Below are 12,109 nucleotides of genomic sequence, written 5' to 3' on the forward strand. Positions count from 1 at the left end.
ACACAACGATCCTTGGATGGTAGACCCACATCAATATTTAATTTAAACCACCATTCAATAACCACTAAGTCGAAGGTCCATTACAATCACATTCAATCAAGTTACATCCCAAGTATGGGTGTATATTTATAAGTGGGGGGTTTTCTCACTAATGTACCAGTTTAAATCCCAAAAGCAATCCACAAGTAATCTAATAGCATGAATTAAATATACAGGATAAACATTAAGCATGTGATGTAGCAACTCAATTCCAACAATTGACACATGTGGTTATAGAATGGAGATATCATTTATAAATTAAAATAAAACTATAACTTAAGCTAATGGGAAAATGTAAAGCTCAAGGGAAAGAATCATCACCTTACATTTGAACTACCTACCAGTGTTGTTAGAGGCGTGTTTCCTTAGAATCAGACCCTATCGTGAATTGTAAAGTTATACAGTTAGATCCAAGCTTACACATTATTTAGGGTTAGGGTTTTAACCTAGGTTTAGATTACGTTGGTTTTAAGGTTTCATCCTTAGGTTTAGTTTTAGGCTTAGATTTAGGATTTTGAACTCTAGTTGGTGTACCATTAACTATGATGTAAATTTAATAATTACAAAGTAATATTAGCATTATTGTTATTATTTATATTGGCTAACGTAATAATAAAAATCTTTACGATGATAACTAATATTATGACCTACTATTAATGATAACATTTAAGAGTGGCAAAACAAGGTACTAGGATTTAATAATAACATTATTATTATTATTATTATCTGTCTATAATAACTATTATTAGTATAAATAATTGCTAATGGCTATGCATTTTATTGTGAATGCTTGAGATTGTAAGGGCCCATAGACATAGAAATCGGGCCCACATCAAGGTGTTCAGGCCCATCAATTATGGCCCAATAAGTTGGCCTGGACTGGGCCTGAAACTTTCCATAACTAGGACCTGAACTGGGCCTGCTCGGGCTAGCCTGTCAGGCCCAATACGAGCCCAAAAATTTGGGTAAGGTAAGGCCATTGTTGTCCCCACCTCAGGCCCATTCATATGGCCCCATGTGAACTGCTAGGCTGAGCTCATCCTGGCCCAGCAGCATGGTTGAGAAATGATTGATGGGCCCACTGCATGGTGAGCTAGGGCTACTAATTTGTGCGGCTGGCTTGGCACAGGCCCACTATTATTTTTGGGCATGAAATTCATGCCTGGACTTGGCTGAATTCAGCTCGGCACATGGCCTGTATTAGCTGATGGCCCTGGCCCAGATTGCAACCCAAAGTTTAGGCTGATTTCGGCCCATTTCATGGCCTGCCTTCAGCTCCGTTCTGGGCTAGCTTTCAGCCCAGATAATAGCCCAACTGGAGACACTACAAGAAAAGAGGCCTAAGCCAACCGATGGCCCAACCCTTTACCCGCAGCCAGTTTTATCGGCTGCGGGCAAAGGGATGCCCTATTAAAAAAAAGGCCTTAATTGCTATTTGAGCGCTGAATCTCTCAACGTCTCCCTCTCGCTCTCCCTCTCGTGCTCTCCCTCCCTCTCTCTGCCTCTCCCTCTCCCTCTCCCTCTCACGCGTTCTCTCTCCCTCTCTCTCCCTCTCTCTCCCTCTCGCGTGCTCTCCCTCTCCCTCTCCCTCCCTCTCTCTGCCTCTCCCTCTCCCCTTCGTACGCTCTCTCTCTCCCTCTCCCTCTGCCTCTCCCTCTCGATCTCCTCTCACTCTCACTCTCCCTATCTATCTCTCTCTCAAAACCCTATTCCTCTCTCTCTCTCTCTATCTCCTCGGCCCTCTGCTGTAGTTCGGTCTTCTACTGCTCGTGGATCTCAGATTCTCATCCATCTCGGGTATGCTTTGTTGACTACAAATCCCTAATTAGGGATTTGCGTTGTCGAATCCATTTTTAGAAATTTACATTGTCGATTTTGTCTTCTTCTTTGTCTTTTTTTTTCCAGCTCATTTATTTCACACATCAGTTACTGATTTCTTATCTTTTGTTGGGCTAATTTGGCTCCTAGAAAGTAACCCTAATTGAAATGGAATCCATTAGCAAGGGCTGCTGCACATGTTTGGCTTCTGGGAAATGCTTGAAAATGGATCCTATTTCATGTTTTGGGGCCATTTTCCTTCATAAAAGTTGGGGAGCAAATTTTTGGAGATATCATTGGTCCTATTCTTGAAATGTTTATGTAGCTAGCCTTGAGATCTCGTCAATGATGCTAGATAGTCGCGGTTCATTTTCACTGTTTTTAGCTCAGCCACCAACTCGTAATGAGATATGATAATGCTGAATAAAAAGACAAGATTTTCAAACTATGAAAATGTAGAAGGAAATTGGAAAGTAAAACTACAACACAGAAGGAAAAAAAAAAGAAAAAGAAAAAGAAAAAGAAAAAGAAAAAGGGGGCATTAGCTTCGAAAATTCAGATTAACTCCAATAAAGAAAAACAGTTTCCAAGATCTGAAAATGATGGGCTATTTTTTTGTCCTCATCCTAACACTACCTTGTGCAAATGATGGGCCGAGTAGATGTCACATACATAGCACAGTAGGCTCCACAGAGCGTATCACTTAAAGTTTTAAGCTTAATGCTAAGAAGTTTATGGGAGTAAGACACCATCTGTTTATTACAGATGCTTACCTGGCCCATTTGTATGTTTACGTGATGGAGCCCGATTTACCATCACATCCATCTGTTTAGGCCCCTTTTTCACCAACATTTTTTCAACTGAATACCAAATGAAAATAATGAGAACACATTTGACTGGAATAACACGTATCTTCTTCTTTGGCAGAATCCTAGCAACAGAGAGCCTGTTAAGACTACTAGGTGGAGACCTGGCACGTAGGGTCGTGGGGGTAGGGGCGCTAGAGGGAGTTATTCTTCTCGTTACATCTCCTATGGTATACATATTCCTCATTTTAATATGAAAAAACTACATTTTTGAAACACTTAGTTGTGGTTGAAGCCTGCTTTAGCACTTAGATGGTCCCAAATTCATGTCATCACATTTCCTGGTCTCGAATTCTATATATGCTAGTGATGCTATTTTTTGTTTTTGTGTTACAATTTAAATATGAATCGTGACCATATGCAATCTGGTGTTGAGAGGATTTTGAGCCTCATTGGAGTTGTTCCTCACTTGTCTCTAGCATCTCTGCCGCACACATGGAGCACTTCTAGGGAAATCAGAACCATTAATCTGATGGCCCACCACATGATGGGCCTATGGCTAAAAATCACAACATTGAACTATATTTGTCATGGCATTGCCAGCCTGTATATCGGTGGCAAAAAAGAAGTTGAGCAATGTCTGAGTGGTCCACATTCAGTGGGCATGGCACACATGGAAGATATTGCAGTATGTTCCTCAGATTAAGGGTGGAGAAGTGGCTTACTTTTCTGATACACCAGAGCTCATTGGTATTTGTGGTACTGCTAATGATGATGTGTTCACCTGAATGCTTCCTATCCTGCACCTGTTAGTGGCTGTGCAGCTGATTGTGGTAGAAGCCATGGCCCTAAGAGAGGGGATTCATCTTCTTCCAGATTGATGCTCTGAGTCCCTCAGGTTTAAGGTAGTTCTGCCCTAGGCTAGAAGGCAGAGCCCAAGAGCTGGAATGATATGCATTTATCCATGACTATCTGAGGGTTTGTTTTGGTGTTAGCCATTTTTTCAACTGAATACTAAATGAAAATAATTGGTGAAAGTGTGTTTATTGATGATATGGCCTACTGCAATTATGTTAATTTCTAGTTAGACAGTAACAATAATTGAAATTTGAGGGTTAATATCTTCTTGATTAAACAGGATATTTGCAGCTCTATTTACGAGTACATCTGAAGATTCTGAACAACCTCATTTTGGTGCGCAAGTCATCTAAGTCCAAAACAGATAAGGTTAGGTGACTAATTTCCATTAATATATGATATTCCTCATTAGTTTTCGGAAAGGTAGTGCCTACAGTTTCACCTAGAAAAAGGTAAACCACAACACATGTAACAGACTATAACTTCCTATTCACATTGTTCTCTTTGCTATAGATGAAAATTTTTATGTTTATTTTTTCATTGATTAGCTGCTTTTATAGCTTTTTAATTTTTAAATTTTTAATTTCTAATCAATATGCAATCTTTTATTGTTTGCTATTGTCATGGACATGCTTAGATACTTAGTTTACTCCTGACTTGTAACAGATCATTCTCCTTTCCCACAGTTTCCTGGAACTTGTAACAGATCATTCTTTAGTAAGAGTCTTGTCTCAACCCATCTAATGATTTTATTAACTTGTAACAAATCATTCTTTAGTAAGAGTGGTCTCAACCCACCAAGTACATTGGATAGTTTCCTTTATATGTATTACATTTGTTTCCCTTAAATTATTATTGTGACTTATTGGTTTATAATTGTGACTTGTGATTGTGATTTGTAAGTTAGATAATTAGTTACCCGTTTGAGGATTTCTATGTGGCCATACATAGATATGGTGTGTTTTTGGTAGCATAGAAATTGCTTAAATTGTCCCGTTTTGGACAGTTCAAGGTTAGATGGATAGTATGCTTTCATATAATCTATTTAAATGTTCATGTCTGATCTGCGATCCATCTCCTCGTTTCTCTTTGGATATGTTTCTTCCGTTCCGTATCCAATGCCAAATATCTTTACATTGCTTTAAATATTTGGCATCGGAATGTAAAGTAAGATCAACTTATCTGGAGAGGCATGGGGAGATGCTGTCGGATTTTCAGCGTGGACGTTTAAATAGGAATATGAAAGTATTACAATCTATCCAACCTTGGATGGGTAACTAATTTAGGATTTAATTGAGCGATGGTCCCTGGAAGGTGAGAATCGCTGTTATGACCATGACAAAGTTGTCCATTTCCTATGGACAACAATATAGGGATCCCTGGAAGGTGAAAACCACTGTTATCACCATTTAAGGTTAGATAGATTAGAATGCTTTTGGTTCCTTAATTTAAATGTTCATGCTCGTTCTACATTGCATCTTTATAATTGATTTTTAATGTCAGATATCCTCACATTTTGCGGATACTTGACATGAGAATAAAATGCGAGATTAACATATCTGGAGAGACATGTGGAGATGCTGTCGGAATTTCGATGTGGGCATTTAAATGAGAACATGAAAACATTACAATCTATCCGATCTTGGTTGGGTGACTGATTTAGTCAATTCTAGTAAATCTTTGACAATAGTGAATCTTCAAGTGAGTCATTCTAGTTAATCTTTCATAAGAAGCTTTGTCGGGCCCACATTGTATTTCCACCAACTTGTCTTTCGAAGTGGCTAAGGAACATAGTGATGGATAAGAGTTGGATTCGTATGTCAATGTACCTCAATAACTTTTAGTTGTTATGGCCCATTGGTTAAGATGCATTTTTTTTATATCTCCTCCAATTTCATTGGATGGTTTAGGGTGAGCAACAAATACTTAAGTGGAGCTGTGAAATTCTTAGATTTTGCATTTACAAATGCAAGCAATAGAAGGAGGATCCTATGTCCATGTAAGAAATGCAACAACAACTACTGGGTGTCTCGACAAGAAGCATACGATCATATTGTGTGTGATGGATTTAATACGAGTTACACCCATTGGCGTTTTCATGGAGAAGCTACGTCTTCTTTTATGCCTGCTACTACAAATGTTGAAGGTGATGATCCAGATCCATGCGATGATATGCACGGATTGTTGGAAGATGCATTTGGACATACATTGGATGGTCAAGAGAGTGATGCAGAATATGGACCTATACCGGGGCTTAATACCGAAACACAACAATTTTTCAAATTGGTGGAAGACGCCGATCGAGAATTGTACCCAGGGTGTAAGAAGTTCACCAAGCTATCTTTCGTTGTTCGACTATATCATGTGAAGTGCCTCGGTGGATGGAGTGACAAATCGTTCACCATGTTGCTTGAACTGGTGAAGGAGGCACTCCCCGAGGGTGAAACTTTACCAAAGTCTTTCTATGAAACCAAGAAGATCATTGGGGACTTGGGCTTGAAATATGACAAAATTGATGCTTGTCCCAATGATTGTATGTTGTATTGGAAGGAGGCTGCTGGTGAGCAATCATGTGCTACATGTGGTGCTTGTAGATGGAAAATGGTTGAACATCAATCAGATGACGAGGCAACTTCTTCATTAGCAAAAGATTGAAAAATTTCGGCTAAGATATTACGCCATTTTCCCTTGAAACCAAGGTTATAGAGATTGTTCATGTCATCAAAAACAGCTTCCTCTATGAAATGGCATTTCGAGAGTCGCACCAACGATGGAATATTAAGGCATCCTGCTAACTCCCCAATGTGGAAAACTTTTGACCATGACCACCCGACATTTTCTTCGGATGGACGTAATGTTAGACTCGAGTTAGCAGCTGACGGTTTCAATCCATTCAGGACAATGAGTATTACTCATAGCACATGGCCTGTTGTTCTGATACCATATAACCTACCACCATGGATGTGCATGAAGCAACCGTATCTCATGTTGTCCTTGCTTATTCCTGGACCTTCTGGACCTGGTAATAACATTGACGTATATATGCAACCTCTGATAGATGAGTTGAAGGAATTGTGGGAGATTGGCACAGACACTTATGATGTCTCAAGCAATGAGATATTTCAAATGCGTGCAGCATTGTTGTGGACTATTAGTGATTTCCCTGCATATGCAAACTTGTCTGGATGGAGTACTAAAGGACGCCTCTCTTGTCCTTGTTGCAATAAAGACACTTCATCTAAATGGTTAAAGCATGGTCGAAAGTTTTGTTATATGGGTCATTGTCGATTCTTGGAACCTGATCATAAGTTTAGAACTGATAGCAGATCCTTTGATGGCATGGAAGAATTTTGTGAGGCACCAACTTCGTTATCTGGGTCTGATGTGTTGGCTCAGTTATAAGGAATTAATGTCACCTTTGGGAAGAAGACCGTAGACAGTCATGGGCATAAGAGAAGACGAGAAGACAATGAGGAAGAAAGATATAACTGGAAAAAGAAGAGCATTTTCTTTGATTTACCGTATTGGGAGCATAATCTATTACATCACAATCTAGATGTGATGCATATTGAAAAGAATGTATGTGACAATGTGCTTGGGACATTGTTGAACATTGAAGGGAAAAGAAATGATAATATGAAAGCACGTCTTGACATGCAAGATATGGGTATAAGACAAATATTACACCCGAGACAGCTCTCATCAAATAAAATATATTTGCCACCTACATGCTTTTCTATGTCATCGAGTGAAAAGGATGATTTCTGCAAAGTCTTGAAGCGGGTGAAAGTTCCAGATGTTTATGCAGTAAATATTTCACGATGTGTGCATCTCAAAGAGCACAAAATTTTAGGACTCAAGAGCCATGATTGTCATGTTATGATGCAACAAATACTTCCGTTGGTGATATGAACAACACTTCCTCAGCGTGTGAGCTCAACCTTGCTTGAATTGAGCAGTTTCTTTAGGGAATTATGTTCCAAAGTAGTCTGAGTAAAAGATTTCGACCAATTGGAATCTCGAATTGTGCTAACACTTTGCCATCTAGAAAAGATCTTTCCACCGACTTTTTTTTGATATTATGGTGCATTTGCCTATTCATTTAGCGGGTGAGGCCAAACTAGCAAGACCGGTACAATACCGATGGATGTACCCTATCGAGAGGTGCGTGCTAATATTTATAAATTAAATTTATTTTCCATGCTATTCTAGTCATGCTAATCGACCATATATTTCTAAACTGTTTAATATTGGTGACCATAGGTACCTACACACATTGAAGTCCTATGTACGTAATAGAAGTCGGCCCGAGGGTTCAATTGCAGAAGGGTACTTGGCAGAAGAATGCTTAACTTTCTGCTCAAGGTACTTGCATAATGTGTAGACAAGGTTCAACCGACCAATACGAAATGATGATTATGGTAACACCGTTACAGAACAATCATCTATTTTTCCACGAATAGGTCGTGCATTAGGGAAGGCTAAAGATTGTGTACTAAATAAAGTTGCATTTACACAAGCACATCGATATGTTCTGTTTAACAGTAGCGCAATCATCCCATATCTTGAGTAAGACAACTATGACACTTAATTTATACATGTGGAAAATAACTTCCCATTGTTTCTTACTGGAACCAATTTATATACAGAGAACACATGAATGTTGTTAAGCAGAAGAATCTTCGCGCATGACCAAGGGATATAGAGCGCATTCACAATGAAACATTTCATGAATGGTTTAGTGATCATGTAAGTAGTCGATGCAATAAGTTGACGGACATGTGCATGTTCATTTATTTTCATTGTCTAGACACGTGCTTCTATTTTAACATTTTTTTTATATATGTGAATAGGTTGAACAATTACGCTATGCAAAGAATGAGCAGGTCTCAGAAGACCTTAGATGGCTAGCTCGAGGTCCTAATATGGCAAGAAGATATGAAGGTTTTATAGTAAATGGCTTCAGGTTTCACACTAAAGATCGAGAGAAGAAAAGAAAAACTCAACATAGTGGAGTTGTGATGACTACAAAGACATCAAGCTTTGCGAGTGTTAATGACAAAAACCCTATTGCAGGAGATCTAACTTACTATGCTGTCTTGACAGACATCATTGAACTGGAATATTGTGGTGATTGAAAGGTTATATTATTTAAGTGTGATTAGGTTGATGTTCTATCTCAGGGCAGGGGTGTGAAGAAGGATAAGTTTGGGTTCATGCTCATGAATTTAAAACGGCTATGCCATACTGGTCAACAGTTGTTTGATGAACCATTTGTGTTCGCATCTCAAGTTGAGCAGGTGTTCTATGTACAAGACCCCATCGAGAAAGATTGGCATGTTGTAGTGAGGACGAAACCTAGGGATTTGTTTGAGATGCGTTGGGAAGAGTCTACAGATGATGTTGACACTAGCTTAGAGAGTTCATTATTCAATGATCAAAGTTTGGAGGAATCGAGTGATGACATTATTAGTTGGGAAAGGATAGACATCGATGGTACAATAATTGTCACACCTTTACTACCTGCCCAAAAGATGGTAGAGGACCAAACAGATGATACTGATTTTTCTTATCCCGATGGAGATGACATTATGTACAATAATTGATTTCTTATGTACCATATTGCCCTGATATATGAAAAAGAAATTCAAATGTTTTTTTTCATGCGATTTTGTTATTATTATTACTGTTTTTTGAAATTTAACTAAAGATGAAGAATATTTTATTGTCATACTGTCATATTGCTAGACATATACAGGTGTTAGACATGAGGTGCATCAAACGCACGGCTAGGCGATCGATAGGTCCTATGACTGATGCGGGACCTAGCCAGACGCAGGCTACAACGGGTCCCTCTAGTGGTATGTTATGCATCGATTATTTTATGTGTTTTTATGCTAAGGAACTATACGAGTATCCATATTAATGTTGTTGTTTTAACAGATTCACAGGGTGCGATAAAAAAGAGAGGCCACACACGATGCCTCGAAGTTTGGAAGATGCGTGAAGGACAACGCATTACTATTCCCATCAACACTAAAGGACAACCCGTTGGTGACAATGTTAACAAGTTGACAAACTTCCTAAGGACTATAGCACGCAATGGGGAATATGCACCCCTTACATTTACTGATTGGAGGGCAGTGCCGAATGAGAAGAAGGATGATATGTTAGGACTTGTTATGGTAATGGTGACAATGCTTAGTTTTTTTCATTTTTCATTTTTTTTCCATTTTTTGTTCATTATATGATTGTCTGGTTTTAACATGTGATGCAGTCTAAGTTTGAGTTTGACGCGGATGCAAAGAAGTGGGTGTTACAATCAATTGGTAGAAAATGGAAGGATTGTAAAGGTGAACTAAAAAAACTCTACTATTCTCCTCATGAGATTAACGAGGAGCGGCTTGCGAACCTTGATAAACGGGTCAAAGAGGATCAGTGGAAGGCACTCATTTAGTTTTGGAACTTTAAAGAAGGGAAGGTATGTGATGAGTAATTATCGATTGCTTTATGTTTTAGAATTACACAATAATCTTTCGTTAATATCTTATAATTTACTCCGTCGGTGTGTTCACATATAGGCTCGTAGTAAGACAAGTTTAGAGAATCGAAAAAGACAATTAATCGGCCACGCTGCAGGCTCAAAGAGCTTTGCACGGATACGTGAGGAAGAGGTAAATTTTCTTAATCACTCGATCAACCATGTTGGTCTATTTCTTATATATAACTTGTTTACATAATGATAGAGGAAGAAAACGGCTAGTGGGGAGGATCCAAGCCAGGCAGATGTGTTTATATTGACCCATACGTGCAAGAGTGGTAGGCCTGTGGATGAGGCTTCATTAAGAGTAATGGTATATCCATGCATCTAATCGTTATGTTTTATACTTTAAAAAAAAAATCTCTCATTTATCGTTGTACAATCTAAACCGATATTTTTCTATTGCAGGAACAACTTAATGAACAAATTTCTCAGCAGCTCGATACCTCACAGAATAGCACAGGAAGGAATGACTTGTTCTCTCAAGTAATGGGAGAAGATCGACATGGCCGAGTCCGCACTTATGGGTTAGGCCCCACTCCTACTGATTTGTGGGGAACAACACATAGCCAACGAAGGATTGCCTCCGCTGCTCAGAGTAGAAATGAAGAATATAAAGGACTGCAGATTGAAGTATCATCCCTAAAATCGGAAGTTTCATCCCTAAAATCGGAAGTATCATCCCTAAAATCAGATTTTTCATCTTTTAAAGAATCCATGGCGCAGCTGATATCCTCTATGACAAATCTGAAATCCACAGTATCAGATAATTTAGCTAATCTCAACCTAAACCAACTGGCCTCATCATCAAGCCAGGTAATTATATGATATATATGCATATATTTACGTGTATTATGTCCTATATTATATAGAGTTTAGTCGGTATATGATGATTGACATTGATTTATCATTTGTAGGGACACTTAGCGAAAAAGGGAAAGACTACGACTTGCAGTAGTACCGGGGTAAATTTTCACACAAATCGAATAGTTCTTTTATTATGTTTTGAGATTATTGTGTTCTTAATTAGATGTGGTATACAAATGATGCAATGTATTGTGTTAAATAGTAACTTTTATTTGTAGGACGTAATCGAAGTTCTTCTTACTAGTATCCGTGGGGTTACTGTCGCTAGAGGGATTGTCTTGAGTAAGGATCCGCTCACAAAAGTAGGCAGGTTCCCACTTGGAAATGGTTTTTGGGAAGTATATATTTAGGTGGCAATTGTACGTGAAGAGACTTTGATGAGACCCTATGGACGATACAGAACAATTGGGGATGTGACTGGAACGAGTATTTGTTGGCCTAATTGTTGTTGTTTGGTAAGATTTTTTTTTTTTTCATATACAATAGAACTTATATAAGATTGTAAATATTAACTAATTTCTTCTTGTTATTTTATTTTGTAGGTTGTGACAACTATGGATTGAGCTAAATGGAGGGATCTCTCTCTCTCTCTCTCTCTCTCTTTTTGTTATTTCTAAAAACAAAAATAATTGATTTTGACAGTTGGTTGTGACAGCTAATGTTTGTTTCATGTTAGTAGTTTTGCTTGACTAATCTACAAAGATTTATATTATGATTTATTTCAGCTTTTCATCTTCTTATGCGTAACAGAAGGTACACATTTCTATTATGATTTGTTTTGATTTTTTCTCTGCTTATGCGTAAAATATTCTGATTTAAATATTAAGAACTACGTAGTGGCTTGATCCCAATCTTTTGAACATTGGGTATGTAGGCAGCTGTTCATACTAGACCGTATCGGTGCAGCCACGAATTATTTTTTTCCCCTTCTTGTAGTGTAGATGCATTTTCATCAGGACTACTTAGTAGTAAGAGAGGTGGATGATCAATATATACCCTTCTATTCAGTTTCTATGCAGGTAAGCAGATATTCCACCCCATAAGTTTTTGACATGTTTGTTTATCTATATGTTAGAAAGATGATCTTAGAACTGTGATGTCCTTTGGCCATCACTGGCTACAATAGGAATTATCCTGATGATAATTACTTAAATAAGTTAGTCCATTTTTGTAATACAGG

General features: G+C 38.3%; 1 protein-coding gene across 1 annotated transcript; it reads left to right on the top strand.

The window, feature by feature from the left end:
- The first annotated feature begins 9,288 nt into the window (after positions 1-9,288).
- Positions 9,289-11,536, top strand: LOC131250587 (uncharacterized). The gene is made up of 9 exons (XM_058250875.1): positions 9,289-9,382; positions 9,465-9,706; positions 9,799-9,966; positions 10,103-10,195; positions 10,268-10,375; positions 10,471-10,878; positions 10,980-11,027; positions 11,148-11,384; positions 11,472-11,536. Exons 1-8 carry the CDS (start codon positions 9,289-9,291, stop codon positions 11,277-11,279), a joined length of 1,293 nt encoding a protein of 430 aa, XP_058106858.1. The 3' UTR covers positions 11,280-11,384; positions 11,472-11,536.
- Positions 11,537-12,109: the final 573 nt, after the last annotated feature.

The sequence above is a fragment of the Magnolia sinica genome, chromosome 7 (genome assembly GCF_029962835.1).
Source record: "Magnolia sinica isolate HGM2019 chromosome 7, MsV1, whole genome shotgun sequence".
Taxonomy (NCBI): domain Eukaryota; kingdom Viridiplantae; phylum Streptophyta; class Magnoliopsida; order Magnoliales; family Magnoliaceae; genus Magnolia; species Magnolia sinica.

What these genes read in the sequence shown, in the direction of transcription:
- LOC131250587 (XM_058250875.1), top strand. Translation starts at nt 9,289, where the DNA reads ATGAGGTGCATCAAACGCACGGCTAGGCGATCGATAGGTCCTATGACT. An exon ending in TCAAAGAGGATCAGTGGAAG is followed by an intron (nt 9,967 to 10,102) that starts GCACTCATTTAG and finishes GTTCACATATAG; the next exon opens with GCTCGTAGTAAGACAAGTTT. An exon ending in CACGGATACGTGAGGAAGAG is followed by an intron (nt 10,196 to 10,267) that starts GTAAATTTTCTT and finishes ACATAATGATAG; the next exon opens with AGGAAGAAAACGGCTAGTGG.